Genomic DNA, 21,265 nt, shown 5'->3' on the forward strand with positions numbered 1-21,265 from the left:
CACCCCCGGCCCCCCCAGTGACTCCACACAGGCTCCATATTTGGGGAAAGACACCAAGTCGGGGCAGTCTGCCGGGGCTGCCGAGACATTCTCTGCGTGCTTTGGAGATGGAGCGGGCGGGGCGGGGCGCGCCGCCGCGGGGAAGCGCCGGGAAAAGCCTTTTATGGACAGGACCACGAAGGCCTTCCCGCTGTCTGGACTTGGGGCTGCTCCTTCCTCACTGCTTCCTGCCCCCGAGTCCGAGGGGAGGGGAAATTCAAGGGGGTCTGGCCCGAGAGAGGGGGAAGGAGCTGGGGATCCCTCCAGCCGCCTCGTCCTCCGGAGGTTTCTGCTCCAGCTGGAGACAGGAGCTCCCTCCACGAGGACCCAGACGCGCCAGGCACATGCCTTGCAAACGCTCTCACTGGGGGCTACGGCGGGCGGCGTGGGAGCGTAAGGACTAACCTCACTTTTCAGATGAAGAAACAGGCTCAAGGTGCAACTAACGCAGGCCACGCGGGGGTCATGAGTGGGAGCAGCTGGGGGTCCCTGCCGCCCCCGCGGGGCAGGGAGAGGCGGGCAGCCCCACTCCTTCAGGGGTAGCACCCCGCTCAGGTGCAGTCTGGAGTGCCATGCGTTAGCCGGAGTGGCTCTGGGCGGCAGCGCCGAGGCCCTGGCCCCTGTCCAGAGGGTTTCTAAGGCGGGTGCTGGGCAGCACTGGGTGGGAGGCTCAGAGGCTGCTGCGCTCCCTCCCTCCCGTGGGAACAGCCCCCCCTACCCCCCCCCCCCCCGAGAGCGGACTGGGCGCTCTCACTCCAGGGAGGAGACCCACTCATAGGTGGCTCGCACCTGGCCTCGGGTCTGGGGAAGGGTGGAAGGTGAGACTCCCCGCGGGGCCTCGTGGCTGCCCCCTGCGGCACCAACCCACCGCTTTCCCTGGGCGCCGGGCAGGGAGGAGCTAACACTCTCCACCGCCCACGGGACACCTTCCGGAGAGGGGCAGCTAGGCCTGGGGGTTGGGGGTGAGGGGGACGCCCACCACCTGCTAAGGCCAGAGCCCGAGACGCAGAGCTGCAGTGGCCCCCAGTGGTGTTTGCTGGGAAGAGCGGGGAGCGGGCCGGCCTCCGCTAGAGGGCAGCACACCGCCCCTTAGTTCTCAGTTCACCAGGGCCTGCCCCCCACCCCCCAATCTTGGGCTCTTAGGCCAGTTGGAACCAAGTCAACTTTCTCGGGTCGTTTCAAAATTCCCTCTTCTGGGAGCCTGCCTGCCACCTGCGCGCACTTACCCACCGTACATCACCATCATGTTCCCCGAGAACCAGCCCAGCCTGGGCCTGCCTTCTCCTGGCCACTCAAGTGAGGTCGGCGGGCACAGGCTGCACATGCAGCCAAGCTGGGAGACGCTCAGGTCAGACGCGAAGCCGGCCTGACGTGTGGGTGAGGGGCTCGGTGGGCAGAGGCTGCTGCCATTTGCCAGGCAAGGGCGAGGGGCAGGGATCTCAGCGGGGGGATGGCACTGCTGAGGCTCATTCACTGCATACTCTCTGCCCAGCACCGTGCCTGGCACGCAGCAGGCCCTGGGGAGGGCCTCCAGGACTGACGCAGCTGCTCGGAGGAGAGCCGTAACATGGGCTACTCGAGGGCACATAGGGAAAAGCAAGAGGGATTCTACTTTGTCGAAAAGAGAAAGGGAGGGACGCCTGGGCGGCTCAGCTGTTGAGCATGTGCCTTCAGCTCAGGGCATGATCCTGGGGTCCTGGAATCGAATCCCACATCGGCCTCCCTGCATGGAGCCTGCTTCTCCCTCTGCCTGTGTCTCTGTGTCTCTCATGAATAAATAAAATCTAAATCTAAAAAATAAAAAAAAAAAAAAAGAGAGAAAGGCAGACCACAGGAAGCGAGAAACAGAGGGCCTGTCCCACCCCTCCTTCTCCACACCTCCACCCCGACGAGGGGGAGAAAACGGGGGACCAAGTACTGCGTCTGGTTGTTTCTTTAATCGAATGCAGACTCATTCATAGAAAACAGAAATGCAACCATAGCATGGAGACAGACATTAAACGGAGTTCTGAAAAAAGATCCAGATCCCCTCCTCCCCGCGGCCCCAGGGAGAGCTATAAAAACAAGTTGGGCAGAACAAAACACACACCCGTCCCCGAGCCGGAGCCCGACCTGAACTCCCCCATCTTGGCATCTGGACCGGACCAGGTAGGGTGATGGGGACCCAAGGGCCAGAGCGGGCCAAAGTCTCCTACGTATATACGTGTGTGTGTGATTAACACAGAACTTGGCCGAAGACGGACAGAAACACAGAAGCCAGCCCTGCGTCCTAGAGTGAGGCTGGTCCGGGGACAGCGGGGGCAGAGCGTGTCCCTTCCTGAGCCTCCTTCTAAGATAGGCACTGGGGCTCCCACGGCTGTGAGGAGGCAGGAGGAGCCGGGCGCCTTGGGGCCCCCTCCTTCACCCCTGGACATTCTTGGACAGCGTCGATGGCACTGAGAGGCCCCCAGCTGGGGCTTGGCAGGGCCGAGGGCCGGAAAGAAAAGGAAAGGGGCAAATTGATCTTTCCTTCCAATCGTGGTGCCCACATCAGTCCGGGGGCTGACGGGATAGGAAGTTGACCTCTGAATTCAGCCCCTCAGATCAAGGCGACCCTCACATGCAGGCTGACCCTTTGACTACAGAGCCGGTACCAAGCACAGGTCAGAGGGAGGAGGCACCACTGCCTGAAGCCCCTCTTAGGCCTTAGCACCAAAAGCCTGGCCCCAGCCGGCCAGCCTCCACAATCCTACACCCGCATTTCATCCTGACTGGAATGGGCAGTGATGGCAGTCGCGTACAGCCCCAAAGAGCAGTGGGGCCCTGGTACAGGACGGAGAATCAGGCCCAACCAGGCCTGGACTGGAGCTCGGGAAGAAGAAAGGGCTTGGGGTGCAGGCTCCGGGGAGGGGAAGGACGGACAGAGTGCGAGGCAGTGAGATGGGCAGGGCAACACTTCGCTCCTTCGTCCTGCAGAGGGACAACTGGAGAGCCAACAGCAGGGCCCGTGAGAGGCCCTCAACACTGAGAAGCAGCAGCAATTGGCCAACATCTGGGGTGTGGGGGGAGCAGGCCTCCTCCCCAGCAGAGAGCAGCTTCAAGGCTCAAGGCCCCCGCCATGACTGTCCCAGGCCAGGCTTGGCCTAGACCTCGCTGTCCTGCTGCTACCCACCGTGGGCCGCAGGCTGGGGACTCACACCCCCAGAGCTACGGAGGCTCCAGGCAGGGTGGCAGGAGGCCTTGGGGCCCCATGAGTAAAGCAAGGGGCCTAGCTCCTGCTAGAACACGTAGATCTTGTCCCGCTGCACGGTGTCCAGGTCGTCGTCCAGCGTCAGCAACACCTGGGGAGGGACGTGGAGTCAGGCCCAGGCCGGCGGCCGACCTCGGCCTCCACCCCACCCCCTGCTTGGGCAGGACAGTCTCACGGACCAGGAATGACCCAAACATGGCAATGGAGGACAGGAAGTGCCAGATATCGTGGTCGTCAAAGAAGTCCAGGAGGATGCAGTCGCGGTTGTGTTCCCGTGACTCGGCGGGGGTTTTCTGGGGAGGAACAGAGAGCTGCCTGTGGATGCCGCCCACCCAGGCCCGGGGCCAGACCCGCCCGCGGCTCCCTCGGCCGCCGTGCTCCCGGCACCAGGCACGAGAGCACCCTCCTTCTGACTCATCCTCACCGTCCTCTCCCACATCTAAAAACTGGCTTTTGTTACAGATTTCCCCCAGAGGATGCTGGCTTCTGCCCTTTCCTTTCACTTTTACCCTCATGCCTTGGATTCTTCTGCCGTTCACACCAGCAGAGGGTTGAGATCACCTTGAGATGCCCCCTAACTTAGGTCCCTGTCTTGGACTCTGCCCCCTGCTCCAATCTGCTCCTCCAGGCTCACTCGTTCTCCAAAGCCTTACTAGCAGGTAACCCCCACCCACCCACCCCCCACAACAGGAACCATAATGTGGGCCACGTCCTAGGAAACTCGGGGTCCTCCGTGCTCACCATGATCCCTACCCAACAAACACTCACTGGACACCACTATGTCTGGGGACCGTCTCTGCCACATGCTGAGGCCACTGATATGACAAGAACTATCCTGACTTCAGGGGTTCACAGTCTTCACTCGGCTCCCAGATTCATATATTTGTTGACCCCAAATCTGCCTCGATTAGTTCTGCCTTTGAGTCATTACTCCAGTCGCAGCATTGCTAGGCCACAGGGCCCTTTCTCATCACCCAGGGCCTTTGAGACCATGAGCAAGGTCCACCTCCTCCAGGAAGCTTTCCTGGACCTCCTGTGTCCTCTGCCCTCGTGTCCATGTCCCCTTCCTGTCTTGCCTATGCCCTTCACCTTGTGGATCATATCGCAAAGAGTAGTCCAGGAACTGATGGTCTCTCTCCTGAACTAGATTAAAGTACTTCAAAGGCAGAGGACCATGCCAGGCTTGGTTCTGATCATAGAATTGAAACCTGATTCATGGCAGGTGCCTACAAGGCTGAGGGGAGAGCCTGGCACTTCTGGCTTCAAACCCCAGCTGTGCCACTGGCTGGCCATGTGACCTTGGGCAGGTCCCTTGGCCTCTGTGAACTTCAGCTGCCTCATATGTAAAATGGGGACTTCAGGAATATTAAGGGAGAAAGCAGCTGCGAAAGAGCATGGCCGGTACTCACAAATGATGTTCGTAAAGAGAAGTGGCCATTTATTGGCTCACAACAAACTTGTGGGTGACTCCCTCACCCTCTCGGCAGGAGGACTACTCACCTGCCAGGTGCTGAGTCCCTGGAAGAAGAAGAAGAGTGCGAAGCCCCACACCACGGAGGTGCAGACAATGCAGAGCAGGGGAATGAGCTTGATCCGTTCCCCGCTGCGGAGCTGGTGGGATTGAAGAGGAGTCTGAGGGCCGGGCCCTGGCCCAGCCCGTCTCCCAGCCTGCCCTTCATGCCACTTCTCAGCATATGGGACGGATCCTTCAGGAAGCCTTCCTGGATTCACACCATCACCTGCCGTAGCTACACAGCCCACTCGTCCCACACCAGCAGCCTGGGGTCCTCACCCCTGATGTCTGACCTGGCTAGGCCTCCATGTGCCCACAGCCCCGTGCTATCAACCTGCACTGGCCAGGGGGCTCTCCTTGTGCTCGGCTCCTCTCACCCTGGACGGCAGGAGGGTCCCTGGGAAGTGCCCGGCCCTCAGAGGCCCCAGGCTGTGCAGACCTGGCGAGCCCCCCTCAACCCCTCTACACCGCATGGGGCTCTTCCCAGCTGCAGCCTGCAGCGCTACCAGTGTCATGGGCTGTTCTCTGCATATGGAAGGGGCTCAGTGAATGAGTCTCTGGATACAGCTGGAGTACAGGCAAGAGACTTTAGCCTCTCCCCTCCTCGAACTGCATCAGCATGAGACGAACAAAAAATTCCCACTGCCTCTCAATGCTACCCTGAAGCAGGTTGTGCCAATCTCCTCCCGCTGGCAGAGAAGGCTCAGCCATCCCCACTCACCTTCATAATGATGTAGAAGGCAAAGTAGAGAAGCAGGTTGCAGATGCCAATGGCCAACAAGTAGGAGGCGAAATCATTGGGGCGCATGATGAGCCCATAGGCAGCTCTGGCAAAGGAAAGAAGAGCTGGTGAAGCAGGGGAAGCCAAGGGCAAGGAAAGGGCTCTCCTTCACCCCATGTTATGCTACTATGAAGTGAGGCTGGGTTCAGAGGCCCACAGAAATTCCAGAACCCCTGGTGCCAGCATCTCTCTCCTCAGCCCCCATTTCTCACGCCTGAAGCTTAGAATGTGTCCGTGGCCCCCCAGGCAGCCAATGGCTGGCCAAGTCCCCCGCTGTCTGCCCAGCCAGGCTACCGCAGACAATGGCCAGACTCACAGCGACCAGTTGATAATGTTGCCCATAACCAGCAGCACCATGCGGTCCTGGAGGGAAGCAGAGACACGGGGACTGAGAGAGGGGAAGAGAGACAGGGAGAAAAGTGGAAGAAGGCCCAGATCAGCCAGTCCCCACCCTCCCCTGGGCTCTCAGCTATGTCCCCGCACCCCCCCACCAGCCGAGGGAAGAGAGCAGATGGCAGAGGGCTGGGGAGCTGGGCCAGTACCACGTAGAGGGGCCCGCTGCACTGCCGGATGCAGTCTGTGTAGAGCACGTGGAGGATGCGGCGGCAGATCCCGGAGTCTGCAAGAAGGAGAAGTGCTGACGGCCCTGGGACCCCTTCCACCGTCCCCTGGCCCACGCCCGCAGAGGACCCCAGGCCTTCAGAGGGCACAGCTATGCCAACCCTCATCTCATTCCTCACTCGGTGATTCTTCCAGGGCCCCCAGCGAGAGAGCAGAACCCAGAGTCTGCTGTGAGTCCAGGTCCCCTGACTCCCTGGGGCCCAGCTGCACCCCCCACCTCCCCACCCTGCCCTGGGCATGTCCTCACCCAGCTTCCAGCGGCCCATGTAATAGAGCTGTGTGCTGAGGAGCAGGGTGGCAATGATGTGAATGATGGAGAAGACTATCCAGAATGCTGTGTTTCCTTTGCCGAAGACCTGTCAGGGGCCACAGTGGACAGGGCTGAGGAGGCGCTGAGAGGAGCTCCCACAGCCCGCCCTTTCTCTGGAGGATCAGGGCTCTCCCAGGAGCCCAAAGACGGCACATCAGGGAAGGAGCAGGGATCTCTCCTCCAGGGGGGCAGAGGGACTGCATGTGCACACACACGTGTGCACCTTTAATACTTTAATATGGGGCAGGCCCAAGGGGCCAGGGGCTCACCACACCCAGCACGGAGAAGAAGATGACGATGGCCAAGCAGGCGTAGGCGCTGTAGGCGCTGGCGTTAATGTCTGGGTGCCGCTTCTGGTAGAGCTTCAGCATGCACAGCCCGGCAATCATGTACATGAACGACGTGTCTGGGTTGGGGGCATGAACGTGAACTACAAATGCATCCACTGAACTTCAGCATGGAACTCCCTGCCCAGACAATCCAAGGGAGCCCCCAAGGCCTTCTCGTGGCCACGAGCGAGCCGCTGGTGGGCTGACACCAGAACTCCAGCCCCTGACCTGGAGTTCAAATGTCATCACACTGACATGTGACTGTGACACCACACTGCCACCCCACTGGCTGGCACCCAATCTGACCTCCCCTGACAACAAGGACAATGTAGGCTGAGCACCTTAAGGTCAGGGACCACATCTCAGTGATACTCGTTTTCTCAGTTTACACATGGCTTTCCATGGAAAACACTAAACGGATGAATGCAATATCATCCAGCTGCATCCTTTCTAGAAACTAGGATGTGTATGCACACAGGAACCCCAACCCTGGCGTCTCCCACAGGGCTGAGTCCTGGGGGATCCCTGCAGGTGACATGGGGATGGGGATGGTAGAGGACCTCAGACAGGTGCAGCCAGGGAAGGAGGCCCCACTCACCAAACTGGAAGTTGGTATAGTTGGGGCAGACATGATAGCAGGCACTAAGCAACCCCTCCATCATCAGGGCTGTGCCCATGGCATAGAACAGGCCAAAGTGTTTTGGGATCCCACATTCCTATTGGGGAGAAGGGAAGGGAAAGAGGAGGTGAGGTGGGAGGGAGGAAGGGACCCAAAGGACGGACAGGAGGAAAGAGGTATGGAGCGGCTCGTGGGCTGGGCAGGGCTGGGCACTCCGGCTAGAAGAGCCTGGCGCCGAGGCATCAGTGGGCAGGTGCTCTCTCACCAGGGCGTAGAGGTCATTGCGCAGCAGGGCCCGGTTGTGGTTAATCTCTCGCTGCAGAATGATGAGCAGGAACAGCAGCCCCAGCAGGATGTACCCCAGATTGCTCAGGATGTTGTTGAAGGCGCTGGAAGGGGTGACACAGGGCGCATTGCCTTGGCCCTGCACTCTGGACTCTTCTGCCCCACCCCCACCCCGGGGCATTACTGGCAGAGCCCCTGCCCCAGCCCTAGCTCACCCCAAACCATCCTCACCTGAGGTTGCCCAGTGGGTGAGCACAGAGGAAGTTGTAGTAGCAGATGTCCTGATTCCCTGTGACGTTCACCACCTGCAGCAGGGCACAGGAGCACAGAGGGGCTGCTGATGCACCTGGCTCAGCCCAGAGCCCAGGTGAGAGGGAGCCAGGCTCCAGCCCTGCCACATCACCCAGTCCCAGCCGGCAGGACAGGAAAGTGCCACACAACGGGCACGTGTGTGCATCCGTATGCCAGGCCAGGCTTCTTTGCCACAGTCACTGGCCCCCTCACTAGGTGGAGTCAGAAATCATGAGGCATGACCGCGACAGAGGTTCTTGCCTCACAGCACAGAGAAAGGGGAAGGGAAACCAACACTTACAAAGTGCCACGGCTCTTGTTGCATGAACCCTGCAACGAGCCGGGGACGGTGTCGTCATTGCTACTGTGCTGCCCCATTTTTCAGGGAGCCTCAGTGACTTGCTGCAGGTCACCCAGCTGGTGAGGCTGAGTTAGGATCTGGACCCAGGACCTGTGACCTAAGACCTGTGCTCACTCCTGAGCCCCAGGCCAGGAAGCTCTGCACTTGGGGCCGCGGCCCAGATGGGCAAGGGCGCTCCGCAGGGGCCCCGGGGGAGCCAGCCCTGCCCCTCACCGTCTGGTAGGTGATCACCAGCTGCACCACCGGAAGCGCATAGAAGACAGCGATGGTGGCGATGTTCCTGAGGAGAGGAAGGACAGCGGTGAGGAGGTGGCACCCGAAACCTGCCACCGCCACCCCACCCCACCAGGGAGGAAGCCCGGCCCCCTCCGCCCACTCACCAGAAGTAGATCTGGTACTTTTTCCGAAGGACGCGTTTGTCCTTGCGGGCCAGGTCGGCCACGTAGAGGTATTGCTGGGGAGAAGCTGCAGTGAGCCCTGCTTTCCCGCTGCCCCCTGGGAGATGCCCCTCCTGCCCAGGTTAGAGGAGGACAGCGAAGGCCCCCCACCCCTCCCGCAGGCCACAGTCCCGGACCGCAGGGCAGGTGGCTCCAGGTCAGCCCCTTGCTGCGGACCATCAGACTGGAAGGGCCGGGAATAGAGTCAGCTTCCTCTAGAATCTATCCTGCCCCAAATCAGCTCTTTCCCTTTGTTCTCCTACAATGTCACCCCACAGGGAGGTGCGTGGGGGCCCAAACACAGAATCTGCTTCCCATGGGAAACCCATGACTAGGGCCAGCCCCCATGGCATCAGACCTTGGTGCGAATGACATTCTTGTCCGAATCAATGTCAGTCAACGTGTCATAGTCGTCCTCCTCCACAGAGCTCATGGAGTCCAGGCGTGGCCGAGTGCCCACAGGGTCTAGGGAACGATCTGGGGTGGCGGGGAGGAAGAGTTAACCAAGAGGCACAGAACTTAAGATCTGTCCCCACCCCCTGGGGCAATTGTCACAATTACTGGGCAGTGGGAAGAGGCAAATTGTGGGCTCAGAGCAGGAGCAGAGGCGGGCTCAGGCCCAGGGAAGAGGTATCGGGTGCTCCTAAGTCCTCGAGGGGAACAAGGGTGGGTTCTGGGAAGAGGCCACCAAACAGGGACTGCTCCAGCCCTGCCCCCTCACTGAGTAGGACTCCCAGGCCAGGACGCTGAGCAGACCTGGGCCCCCAACACAAGCAACAAGGACTGAATTCGGCAGAAGTCATGCTGATTAGATGCCCGGCCGTGTGGGTTCTGAGAGGACACTGGCTTGGCCCCCACTGGGTAAAGACCCAGTGGGCTCTGGGGGGGCAGGCAAGGAGGACAGGCTGCCTCTAGGAAGAGCACCTGCTCCTGTTCTTCTCTTGTGCCTTCAGAAGCTTCCTCCTATGACTTTGCCTGACCGAAGCCCCCAGAGGCCAGGATGTGACACCTGTGCCCATGAGCCCTACCCCGGCAGGCCAGGGAACACGGGTGCTGGCAAACATGACAGCCAACCAGAACATCTGGCCTGGGGGGAGTTGGGGTGCCAGCCCACCAGCATCAAAGCCAGTGCCTGCTTATCTCAAAAGACACAAGAGCGGGCAATTATTGGCATTAGATGGGGAAGCCATGCACAAAGCATCTCTCTGGCCCTGGAGCCTACCGGCTCCAGTCAACTGCCCTGGCAGGAGCTGATTGGCGGAGCAGCGCCCCCCCCTCCCCACATCTACCCATGGCAATGCACAGCTGCCGCATCTGGCCAAAGGGGAGGCGCCGCTTGAACTGGTCGTGCCCTTCAAAGGAAAGGGAAAGTTACCAGGAAGTGGGGCCAAGGAGGAAGGAAGGAAAAAGGAGAGGGGTAGGGAGGCAGCAGCCCCATTCCTGGCTCCAGCGTCTGGCAGAAGAGGCGAGTGCCCTTCACCACACTTCGCCCAGCCTGCTCCAGCCCTGCACCACCTGGCTCTGCCCAGCCTGGCGTACTCACCCTGGTAGCCGTAGGAGAGGTCCCCAGTGCCCGTGCTATCCACCAGGCCGTCCGTAGATCCCGAGCTGTTCTCTGTGGGGAACGGCGAGTGGTGAGGCAGGTACGAGGGGACGGGGATGCTGGGGGCGGGGGGGGCCGCTGCCACTCGGCCACCCGTCGAGGTGACCGGGTTGTGAGTGGGCGGCACGACCACCGGTGCTGACACGTACCAAAGGAGCCATAGTTATAGCCCTCGTAAGGGGAGCTGCCAGGGAAGGAGTCGGCGAGCACCCGGGGGTGACCTGCAATGAGAAATCAAGGTCCCATCAACTCTGGAAACAGGGTGTGGCCAAGCCAAGGAGAGGAAAGACACAGAAGGGCCACGGCAGCAGCAAAGAATAAGCACCTATCCTGACAAACACGCTGCGCTCCCACCACCAGCCGTGCCCCAACCTCCCACGCGGGTCCCAAAGGAAACCCTCACTGTCCTTTGTCCTCTCTACAGAAAGAGAAAGGTCAAGGAAGCGATGCATCTCAATTACCAGCGAGGACAGCGAGCACCGCCCGCCCAAGTCCCACCCTGACATCCCAGTGTGTCCCCTCCGTCCCCCATTCTGGATTCCAGCTCCTCTGCCCACAGCACCTGGAGCTTACCAAGGAGAGAGGCTGAGAGAGAAGGTCCCAAGCAGGAGGGAGGACAGACAGAGAAGGAAGGTTGGAAGAAAAGGAGAGAGAATGAAAGGTTAGTAACGCCCCAGACTGTGAGCTCCTCACCCGAGGCAGACAGTGTAGCTAGCCCCAGAGAATGAATCAAGCGGCAGCCGTTAAGATGGGCATATCAGGGTGGTCCGGGCACAATCCCGGCCCCATTTCCATCTGCAGAGTGTTCTTCCCAATCTGAACATCCAGAAGCCCCCAGCTGGCCTCTCCCCCTCCAGCCCCCAAGGGAACCATCCACCAAAGCACAAAGCACACTCTGCCCTCCCTGCCCACGCCCTTTGGAGGTACCGCTTTCTGGGCAGGCTCGGTCCATGGCCACCAGAAGCGTCTTCTTCCTCTGCCTGCAGGAACAGAATCCAGAGGCAAACCAGAGGGGCAGGAAGAGGGTCCTGCCTGGACGGCTGGCCTGCCTTCCACCCTCTCCATCCCCTAACCCTGCCCTCCATCTGTGACCTAAGGCTCCTCCCAGGCTGGGGAGTAGTGTGGGGTTTCCCTGCTTGGGGAGAAGGTTGAGGGGAGGGGCTGGTTTCCAGAGGAGAGGCCCAGGGACCACCGACCTCCTATGCCCCATGATGGTGCAGAGCACTAGCCTGGGCTGGCTCAGATCCCGCCAGGCAGGCTCCCCTGCTCGCCCCACCCCAGAACAGGGGGAAGCCCAGCAGCCCCCCTTTACCTCCAGTTCTCCCAACAGGCCAGGAGGATAGTCAGCAGATAGAAGGAGAGAAATATGCCCAGGCAAAAGAGCATACCGCCAACATAGGCCTCAGCTGTGGGGAGGGAAGCAGGAGGATGAGCACATCAAATCCTGCCAAGGCTGCGCGTCACGGCACACAGGGGCCCAGCCTGAGCTCTCCCCTCTTCTTCCCTCAGATGCAGTAACCTCGTGGGGTGAACAACAGGCCGTTCCCCCAGATATGCCAAACTCTGACGTGATTCCTGTCTTTGCTCATGTTACTCCCTCTGCTAGAATTTTCTCCTCTGCTTCTTCCTTGAAAACTCCATCCTGCTTTCAAACACACTGTCCTTGCAAGCACAGTTCAGGGGCTGTGTCCTCTAGGAAAGCTTCTCTGTCTTATGCTCCCAGTGACCTGTCCTTTGCCCACTGGAGCTCTCAGCACCCTGCACAGAAAGGCTCCTGTCCTTCAGGAGCTCTCTGAGGACTACAGCCAGAGCGTAGCACCTGGCATGAAGAAGGTGCTCGATAAATATTTGTTGAATAAAGAAACCATACAGGAGAGGCAAGCTTCTTTTTCTTCCTATCACAATCCCTTATTTTTTCCAGCTTATGTATTCCAGTTTACAAAGGGCTCCATCTAATCACTCAGCAAATATTTATCGAGTGTGACTAAGGGGCCTAACACTTTCCTGCTAATTTTGTGCTAAACCGCACAACTTGGTGAGACTACCAGGACAGACCCTACTGCTAGGACAGGGAAGCTGAGGCTTTTAGCATAAAGACAGGGCAATAGTGAGATGACACTGCTCATAAGGGGCGAAAAGAGAACCAGAACTCAGTACTTCAGAGTGTTGGTCACTGACTCTGCACCACATCACACTGGGACCCACCTCCTGGCCCTCCCATCGTGAACACTGCCAAGAGCACTCCCCCTTCCTCCCCCATCAGTGTGCCCTGTAGGCCTCCATCACCCTTCCCATTCAGAGAACACTCCCTCCCCTCCCCCAGGTCTGAGAGGAAGAGCCACTCAGCCACCCACACTCACACGTGACCGCCCGAGATACCACCACTGACAGGGTTTTCTGGCGATGCCCTTGATCAACCGGTTCATCTGGAAACAAAATGTCAAACAAGTGGTTGCCTAGAGCTTCGCTGAAGTTTGTGGGACCGGGCCTGGGAGAGTCTGGGGCCCAAGCCCTCCATCTCAGATCCACCCATCAGCCACACACAGGTTCTTCTACCTCCCAGGGAGTGGCCAGGCCCTCCCCACCACCCCTAGCCAGGCCCAGGGCACACGGTGTACCTTCTACAAAGGGGTAGAAAGGCAAGGAGCCCCCACAGGCCTGGTCTTCAGTCTTCACCACCACCACCACGTAAAAGCTGTTGCTGGGGAAGTCTTTGCGCTGCAGGATGATGACGGTGATGATGATAATGATAAAACCGTCATCATCAATCACCATCAAAATCAATCATCAAAATACACACATAATTTTACTTAGCCCTCACAAAGATTCCTATGAGATAAGTACTATCATTATCCCTACTGGGCCTTAGGGTTATACCGCCAGTAAGTGGTACAGCCAGCGTTACCTGGCTCCAGAGCTCAAACCATGACTCCGCGCTACAGCCAGGTGAGCGAATGTGTGTAAGACCCACCATCAAGGAACCCATGGGTGCCCGATTACAGTCTGGGCATCAGCCGGGAGAAAGGGGGAGGGGCCTCGCTGCCTCCTGAGGTGCAAGACTGGATCTTGTGGGGGGATCACAGGGCGCTACACTCCCTGCCCCCAGCATAGGTTTTAGCCTTTGCCACGGGCCACACAGCATCAACCGGGGCCCTTTCCCCTCTCTCAGCTATCATTACGGTGAATGAAGTAGAACTGACAGCCAGAAAGGGTACTCTGCTCTCTCCTACCCCTCCTGGTGATCGGGATGATGGTTGAACTGTCGCATATATCAGAGGGTCCCAACCCTCAGGGACTGGCAGGCCAAGACTTGGTGTTATCAGTAGGGTAGGAATAGGCAGGGATAAAGGGGCAAGGATTTGGAAAGCTCATCCCCTGGCCCATCTCCCACGGGGCCATGCACATTTCCTACCTGCACAGTGATGGCGGCTTTCTTGGTCATAGTCTGATACATGCCGATGAAGGCTACGTTGTTGTCCAGGTCATAGACAGGGCACTACAGAGGTGGGAGGGAGAGGCCGATGGGCAGGACCCGGGCCCTGGGCCTCCTCTTGAGCAGCCCTGCTACCCTCAGTAGAGGACAAAAAGGGCAGGCAACCTACCAGGACATCCTGGATGGAGATGACTGAGCAGGGAAAGGCTTTGTTGGAGGTCACCTTGACAATCACCGAGTCCACTCCCTCCGGGAACTCATACTTGAAGTACTGAGGGCACAGGAGGGCAGGGAGAGTCCCATCTCATGAGGATGCTCTCTCTGTCCCTCTACAAGGGAACAGTGTGAATCCTCTCAGCTTTGGGCAGTGGACACTCTCTGGGAAGAAAGACCCTGACCCCAAGCAACCCTATTATATCATCCCCTGCAACCTCACCTGGGCACCCAGGAGAGTGTCCAAGAGGCAAGGAGAAAAGGTGGCCACCAGACCCCATGCCTCTGCACTTGCCGTGCTGCTGGTCCCTTACCACCTCAGGGCCAGAGCTCCTATTTCCCAACAGCCTCTCCATGGCGAGGGTACAGCCAACTGGAGACTCCCAGCAGAGTCTGCCGACCACTCTTGCTCCCGTGTCCCCACTTGTCTTCCCAGGGGGCAGCTGACACGAGAGATCTTACCTGGGGCTGGGCTGCTGTGGTGTTGAAGCTAAACTGCTCCCCAGTCCTGGAGGGAGAAGAGCCCACCCCCATGGTCATTCCCGGAGCTTGGCAAGAAGGCCAGTCCCATGGTCCCCTTGCATCTCCCTTGCCGACCTGAGCACAAAGTCGTCCATGCGGCTGACCCGGAGCTGGTATGTGGTGTTGACTGGTGACAGGGTGGACACATCCACGTAGAAGTACTGGACCTCGGACTCATTCTTGGTGGGGGGCTGGCACAGCGTTCGCTCCACCTTTTGGTAGAGGTACTTGCGCTGATACCTACAGCCCAAAGCAGAAAGGGGACGTTAGCACTGCGCCTGCCGGTAAGCCAGGCCAAGGGAGCAAGGCCCCAGTTCTTCTTCTCTGGTTTCCATTCTCCCCACTCCTACCCTGGCTGGGCTGACAAGCTCCAGGCTTGTCTGGCCTGGCTACTGAGCAGCCCCCTGGTTCAGGGAATGGGGGAGAGAAACGGAGGGGCTCCTGGGTGGTCTGAGACCCCAAATGAGGCCCTGGGGGAGGCTCTGGGCATGGCCTGGCCTCGACCTACCCCCCTCCCTGATCCCCATGTCCTACTCACAGCCCTCGCAGGATTAGGGGCACCTGGAAGGACACCACAGCTTCCTTCTGGCGGACCACAAACAGCAAAGGAGCCCCCTTCTGCTTGTTCAGGACATTCACGGACACACGCACACCTTCTGTCTGGAGAATAACATGGAAACAGCCCTCAGTCAAGCCTGTAGGGACTCTACTTCCACTACCCGGGACACATGGCTCCAGAGACAGTGAGCGCTGCCCTTCATCGTGCCAACTCCGACCCCATCTGAGTCAGGCTGGGAAGCTAGCTGTGCCCCTTCTTCCACCAGAGCAGGCCCAGTCTGCAGGAGGGATTTGCCCTGAGTTCCAGGAGGGGTCCCTGGACGAGGCCCCATCCTGGCTGGCAGGTACGTATGTGCAGGACAACGGGACCCCCGCCAACTTGAAGGCCTCACTTCCCAACAGGAAACATAAGGGAGGCCTCGGGCATCCCCAGGATACCCCACACCTATCCACGTCCACAGGATATACACGCACAGGGCCACAGGAGACCAAGAAGGGTTCCTCAGTTTTCTTCCTTGTGAGCCAGGAAGCTCCCATTCAACAATTCCCATCCCCCAATCTGGGGACCAGAGCCAGGAGGGTTGTGGGGAAACAGAGATCGTTGAAAAGTACGAAAGCCAAGATCTGACCAAGGGCTAGCGCTGCTGAAAAGTCACTTCACACCACTGAGCCCCAGTGTGCCCTCTGTATGATGCACACCTTCTCACTCTTCACGCATGGAGCAGAGTATACAGAACGGTGGGAGCTTCAAGAAAATCAATCCGTCAAACCTGGTGATGCTTGTTATTGTGCTGCTGAGACCCCCACCCTAGGGCAGCATTTCCCAGAGGGGCAGAGACCATAAGTCTCAGGTTGACCCCAGGGATGGGGAGAAGGAAGAAAGGACTCTAAGCAGGAGGAAAGCACACTTTAGAGACATGGGCTCTGAAGGCAGACCCTGGCCTGTCACGGGAGGCAAATCTCTGCCCGTTCTGAAAAATAATCAGGCTCCCAGGCTCAGCTCTCCCACGCCTTAGTAAATCCAATCCTGGAGAGCTCAGGGCAGCGGGGATAGTGCCGGGCGGCCTGAGTTCTCCAAATCTCAGCTCTGCCCGCGGTCGAGACTGTGGATCTAGCTACAACCATGTTTAACACATGCTGGGGGAAGAAATGAAAGAGAAAGTCAGGGCGAGGCAGATTCCCCAGAGAGAAACTTCCTCTCTCCTCCCGTCCAACTAGAAGTTGGGTCTCGTCTCCACCACGCCGGATGGTGTGCAAGGCCGGGGGCAGGGGGCAGGGGGGCCTTCTAGGGCACATCTCCCCGGGGAGCCTCAGCCTGCACTCGGCTGGGCAGAGCCTCCGGGCGGCCGGCTCCTGTCCTGGGGGTTTCCTGCTCCGCCGGCACCCACCCGGGGGCTGCCAGACTCAGGGTGCTGGGGAGGGGCAGGCGGGGAGGAGGGGTCAGCAAGAACTCGGGGACGCGACAACTTCAGCGGCGGCCGGGCGGGAGCTGCGGGGAGCGCAGCGCGGCTCTGGGAGGGGGACCCCGGCCCCGGCCCTGCCCCCCGGCCCCGCCCCCGGCCCCGCGCCCCCGCCCCCGGCCCCGCGCCCCCGGAGCTCCCCGGGGCTCCTCACCCGGTTGCGAGTCACGGTGTGGTTGAAGGTGTAGATGTTGACCAGCTCGCCGTTGACCTCGTCCGCGTAGGTGCGCTCGAACTCGGCGTCTTTCTGCGAGACGTTCTTGGGCCCCAGGGCCCCCGGGCGGCCGCCGGCCGAGGCCACCAGGAGCGCCACGAAGGGCAGGGCCGGCGCGAACATGGCCCCGGCGAGGCGGCGGCGGCGGGGGCGGCGGGCGGCGGGACGGCTCCGGGGCGGGCGGCGGCCGCGGCCGCAGCTTCCAGCATCTCACCAGGACCAGAACTTTAACCCCGGCCCGAGATTAGGACACGTCCCCTCCCCGCAGCCGCGGCGGCGCTGGCGGGGGCCCGGCGGGGAGGGGCGCGGGGGGCGGGGGCCGGGGCCGGGGCCGGGGGCGGGCGGGCCGGGGGCGGCCGGTTGCCGGGAGGCTGGGGACGCCGGCGGCGGGGAGGGCGGGGCGGCGGCGGCGGCGGCGGGGGCGGCCGCGGAGGGAGGGGCGGCGGGCGGCGGGCGGCGGGCGGCGAGGGGCGAGGGGCGGGGAGGGCGGCGGCGGCCGGTGGCCGCGGGGCCAAAGCGGCGCGCTTCGCGGGGCGCGGGCCCTTTAAGGGCGGGCGGCCGCGGCGGCCCCGGGGCTCGCGGCTCGCGCGGGTGTGCGGGGCCGCGCGGCGGTAAACAGCAGGACGGCCGGTCCGCCCGCTGACGTCAGGGGAAACTGACACAGATTTAAAGGGCCGAGTCCCGGATTGCGCCTTAAAGGGGCCGCGGCCCTCCAGCGGGAGCCGCCTCTGACTGCCCTCCCGCCGCCGCCTCCTCTTTCTTAATCCTGCCGGTCTCTGGAAGCTCACCTTGGTTGGACCAGGCGGATGTTTCCGGGAGGGACCTCCACGTGTTGGGTTCTTGTTGACAGGGCCTTCTTTGCTCGAACCTGAGAATTCACCTCCACCCCCACTGCCTTTACCATCCTCCATCCCTGGGCCATTAAGAAAGGAAGAACTGAATTAGGAGACAGGCCGGACGCCTTCCCGGCGGCGGCGGCGGAGGGACGGCCGAGGCAGAACAACAGAGAACCTCTGGACAGTCTCACCCGCCAGGGAGGCCCGGATGCCTGCAGGGCTCCCTCCCCTTTGCAGAGGCAGCTAAAACGCTCACGGCAAGTGAGTGACTTCCAGTGTAAATTGCGGAAAACTTTTCTACAAAATATTTTGGCCTGTGTTTCAAGAAGTTGAAAGAGCTTTTGATTCTCTTTGACAGACTAATTCCACTTTCGGTACTCTATCCCAAGGAAATAAATGCAGATTAAAAATGCGTAAACAGTCATGCTTATGACTGCCATATGTGTAATAGAAAGCATAAAGGAAACAGCCTAAGCGTCCATAAGGAGGGAGTGGCAAAGGTGCTATTACCATGAAGCCATCGGAAATGATGCTCAGGACTTTAAGGAACATGTAAGCAGGGAATTCACAATATTACACTATATCAACGAAAACGTAGGCATGCAAAGAAAAGCGTTGAGAAATCTTTGAATTACGGATGATTTTTAATATGGCATGTACCATTTTCTTCTAATTTCAAAAGTATAGATAGGTACCACTAAGAAAAGAAAAAAAAAAAAAACACTGGATTGTGGGTGGCTTCAGAATGTTTTCATACCTTTTAAAAATTTATGAATTTTCTATGACGTACATGGACTTCTTTTATAAGACAAATTCGAGATGTTTAAAGAAAAAATATATATAACATGGCCACTTCTGAAATTGTCAGACACCAGATGAAGCCACTTGGGCCAGAGGCTTGTGAGAATTCTTTAGCTCACAAGATTCCAACAGCTCCAGCTCCTGTCCCTGCCTTATTCTCTGGGCTTCTTTCCACTGAGGACTAATTTTACCTCATGGCCAATTATATTTATTCATTCCTGCAATAAATATTTAATGGGCACCTACTATGTGCAGGTACTGTTCTATTTATACTTGGCAAATGGTGTGTGCAAGAATTAGATCTGGCCCCCTGCCCAAGCTTTTGTACTTGAGAATGATGATCAGAAGCAGGCTGCAGGGTCTGGAAAACCCTAGAAAGTCAGACCAAAGGGAACCTTAGCAGACTCCTGGACTAAGCCCTCATTTTACAGACAGGTAGAGTGAAATCCACAAAGGGTCAGTCCAGAGGAGATTACCAGATTCCAGCATGGTCTAGACAAACCAAATTGGAGGACCCTCAGAGCAACAGGAAGAATTTTCATTATAAGCCCATGCAGTCAGCAGCCCAGTTTGGACAGCTAATGTAGGATTTCCACATTCCAAGTGAACTTCACTTTCTCTCTCATGGTCACCTCCTCCTCAACTTGCCAGTAAATCTGGAGCTCTAAGAAGTACTCCCACTCTGAGCTTGCACTCCCCATTCAGCCTGATGTAATTTAACTGGTTTCAGGAACTTTCCTGGGTGCTGTGAGAACCACTGGTTTAGAGTCTCAGCTATAGGCTGGGACTGTACTGAATGAGCCCAGGTTGGGGGCATTCCAACTCTAACTCTTAGGCTTTGGGGCAAAATGTGCCCCCAGGCCTGTTTTAATGTGCATATCCAGACAGACTCACAGTTGTTGAACTGGTCTCTGGAAGTGCAGCCTAGGAATCTGGGTTTTATAAGTACTCCAGAAACTTGATATGCACAATTCATTTTGAGAACCACTGCTCTGGGGCAAGACAACTGGGACTGGGACTACTGGTATTTGTTTGCTCCCTTTCTCCTAGCAATATCTTAGGAGAAATCTATCTAAATAAACCCAGAAGAGATCCTTCCCTTTTGCAAAGTCTCATAGGTTTAACCTTTGAATCCTCAGCACCCTGCGTGTTCAAACAGGGTAGGAGGGCAATAGCCCCAGACTTTCTTGCGGTTCTCAGGTCGGCAGAAAACTTTCCTCAGCCCTTCTGCCCCACCCCCTAGGGAGGGCACAGCACAACCCAGTTATGAATAGGTCCTTTCTGAGGTCTGGCAGTGCTGCCGCCACCAAGCTGCCGCTGGGAGGAGAGAAGGCCTTTTAGTTGGCTACAGCAGTTAGCAAAAAAAGAAGGGAAGTGCTGGGTCTCAAAGCCAGACTTGTGAGAGCAAAGGAGGAGGTGTAGCCTCCTTGGCCTTTGGGTGCTGGTCCAGCTACTGCATTATCTGCCGAGTTATAGATTAAAAAGCCCACCCCCCAGCCCTGGTGATGAGAGCAGGGTGGGTCACAAGGCTCAGATGACTTTGTTCTATTTCCCTATAGGCCATCCTTTTGATTCTGATGCAGAAAGGACCTAAGAAATGGGACCATTAACCAGGCAGCTGACGAGGTTCCTGGCTTTGGATAGGGTGTAGAGAGTGGTCGTGTCTGTTGGTGGGTGGCAGGATCAAAAACGACTTTAGAATTAAGTAACTTTAACCCAAAGAGAAAAAGTTACAAAACCAAGCCCTTGAAAGGAAACAGACTTGAAGTTCCGTTTTCATAATGACCATAAAAGGGCCTAAGTGCATCTGCGTGGAGCTCAAACCAGAGCTGTCAGGACACACGCAGCCCCTCAGCAAGAGCACCGTACAGCACCGTTTTCTTTCCATCGTGCAAGTTCTGTCTTTTCTCAGGGCTGCCCCTGGGGCCTGGCCCTCTCTCCAAAGACTATGAAAATAGGATGCGTATCAGGTCAGGAATCAAAGTATTTACTCCATTATTCTGGGGCTAAGGCAAAATTACCTTTCTGGGCCTTCAAGAGTCATGTATTAATGTCCAGATCTGAATGCAGGTCAGTGGAGCAGGGCTTGGCTGCATTCATCACCCTGAACTACTGTCTAAAGGTAGGAGGGGAGTCGAGGCAGAGCGGTTTTGACTGAGTAGACAAACTTTCTGCCATAGACAGATTAGCCGGGCTTTCACCACTGAGACTGCGAAACATGAGCAATACATTCAAGCCTTGTATCCTTGTTCCCTGTGGCCATGTGCTGGAATCAACATCAGAGCTTGGCAGGAAATGAAGCCGGTCATCAGGCTGCTGTAAATAAGGAGATAAAAAATCAATCAACTCAAATCTAACCCCAAAGATCACTGATAAAAATGAGCCATCCTTCTATCTCAGGAAAGCTTGGGTCTCCATCTACAAAATCACAAGATACAACTCAAGAATCTTTTCCTCCTCTCTGGCTGTTATCTAAAGATAACGTGGGCAGCTACTCAGTTCTTATTCCATGTTGGTCTCAATAATAGAAAGGGTCCCGTCTCTTTACACTCTGGCTCACATACAGGCCACCTCCCATGGCTTCTTGTGTTACCTCACTGGTCCTCGGAGCCTTTCACGAAGGTGATTCTCTCATTCACCATACCTTTGTTCCTCTCAAGCAGTCTAGCTTTGTTTTCTAGCTTCATTCTTCGTATAAAAAACTATCTTATTAATTCCATATGGCTTCACTCAATTCCAGAAAATTTGTCAAAAACTTTTGTAAGGGGACGCCTGGGTGGCTTAGCAGTTGGGCATCTGCCTTTGGCTCA

The 21,265-nt window shown here is 58.0% G+C and overlaps 1 protein-coding gene and 1 long non-coding RNA gene across 3 annotated transcripts; one reads left to right on the forward strand and one right to left on the reverse strand.

Annotated features, from left to right (window-relative positions):
• Positions 1 to 1,954: 1,954 nt before the first annotated feature.
• SIDT2 (SID1 transmembrane family member 2) lies at positions 1,955 to 17,130 on the reverse strand. 2 transcript variants are annotated; one of them, XM_025465400.3, is made up of 26 exons: positions 16,759 to 17,130; positions 15,125 to 15,246; positions 14,662 to 14,826; positions 14,527 to 14,572; positions 14,021 to 14,122; positions 13,831 to 13,914; positions 13,037 to 13,136; positions 12,779 to 12,844; positions 11,731 to 11,824; positions 11,346 to 11,398; positions 10,568 to 10,639; positions 10,359 to 10,430; positions 9,174 to 9,292; positions 8,759 to 8,832; positions 8,592 to 8,658; positions 7,958 to 8,031; positions 7,707 to 7,830; positions 7,421 to 7,538; positions 6,763 to 6,899; positions 6,431 to 6,539; positions 6,105 to 6,181; positions 5,879 to 5,925; positions 5,503 to 5,608; positions 4,769 to 4,879; positions 3,448 to 3,561; positions 1,955 to 3,359 (listed from the first exon to the last, which is right to left on the reverse strand). In XM_025465400.3, exons 1-26 carry the CDS (start codon positions 16,939 to 16,941, stop codon positions 3,297 to 3,299), a joined length of 2,499 nt encoding a protein of 832 aa, XP_025321185.1. In that variant the 5' UTR covers positions 16,942 to 17,130; the 3' UTR covers positions 1,955 to 3,296. The 2 variants fall into 2 exon arrangements, 1 of the variants encoding a protein (XP_025321185.1); XR_007410644.1 differs by lacking the exons at positions 1,955 to 3,359; positions 3,448 to 3,561 and having other exon boundaries at positions 5,879 to 5,950; positions 16,759 to 16,960.
• Positions 16,714 to 19,289, forward strand: LOC112671273 (uncharacterized). The gene is made up of 2 exons (XR_003143479.3): positions 16,714 to 16,828; positions 17,669 to 19,289. It is a non-coding gene; the product is annotated as an uncharacterized LOC112671273 (long non-coding RNA).
• Positions 19,290 to 21,265: the final 1,976 nt, after the last annotated feature.

This window comes from Canis lupus, chromosome 5, assembly GCF_003254725.2.
Source record: "Canis lupus dingo isolate Sandy chromosome 5, ASM325472v2, whole genome shotgun sequence".
Lineage (NCBI taxonomy): Eukaryota > Metazoa > Chordata > Mammalia > Carnivora > Canidae > Canis > Canis lupus.

What these genes read in the sequence shown, in the direction of transcription:
- SIDT2 (XM_025465400.3), bottom strand. Translation starts at nt 16,941, where the DNA reads ATGTTCGCGCCGGCCCTGCCCTTCGTGGCGCTCCTGGTGGCCTCGGCC. An exon ending in TCTCCATCCAGGATGTCCTG is followed by an intron (nt 13,915 to 14,020) that starts GTAGGTTGCCTG and finishes CCACCTCTGTAG; the next exon opens with TGCCCTGTCTATGACCTGGA. An exon ending in CACCCACTGGGCAACCTCAG is followed by an intron (nt 7,831 to 7,957) that starts GTGAGGATGGTT and finishes CACCCCTTCCAG; the next exon opens with CGCCTTCAACAACATCCTGA.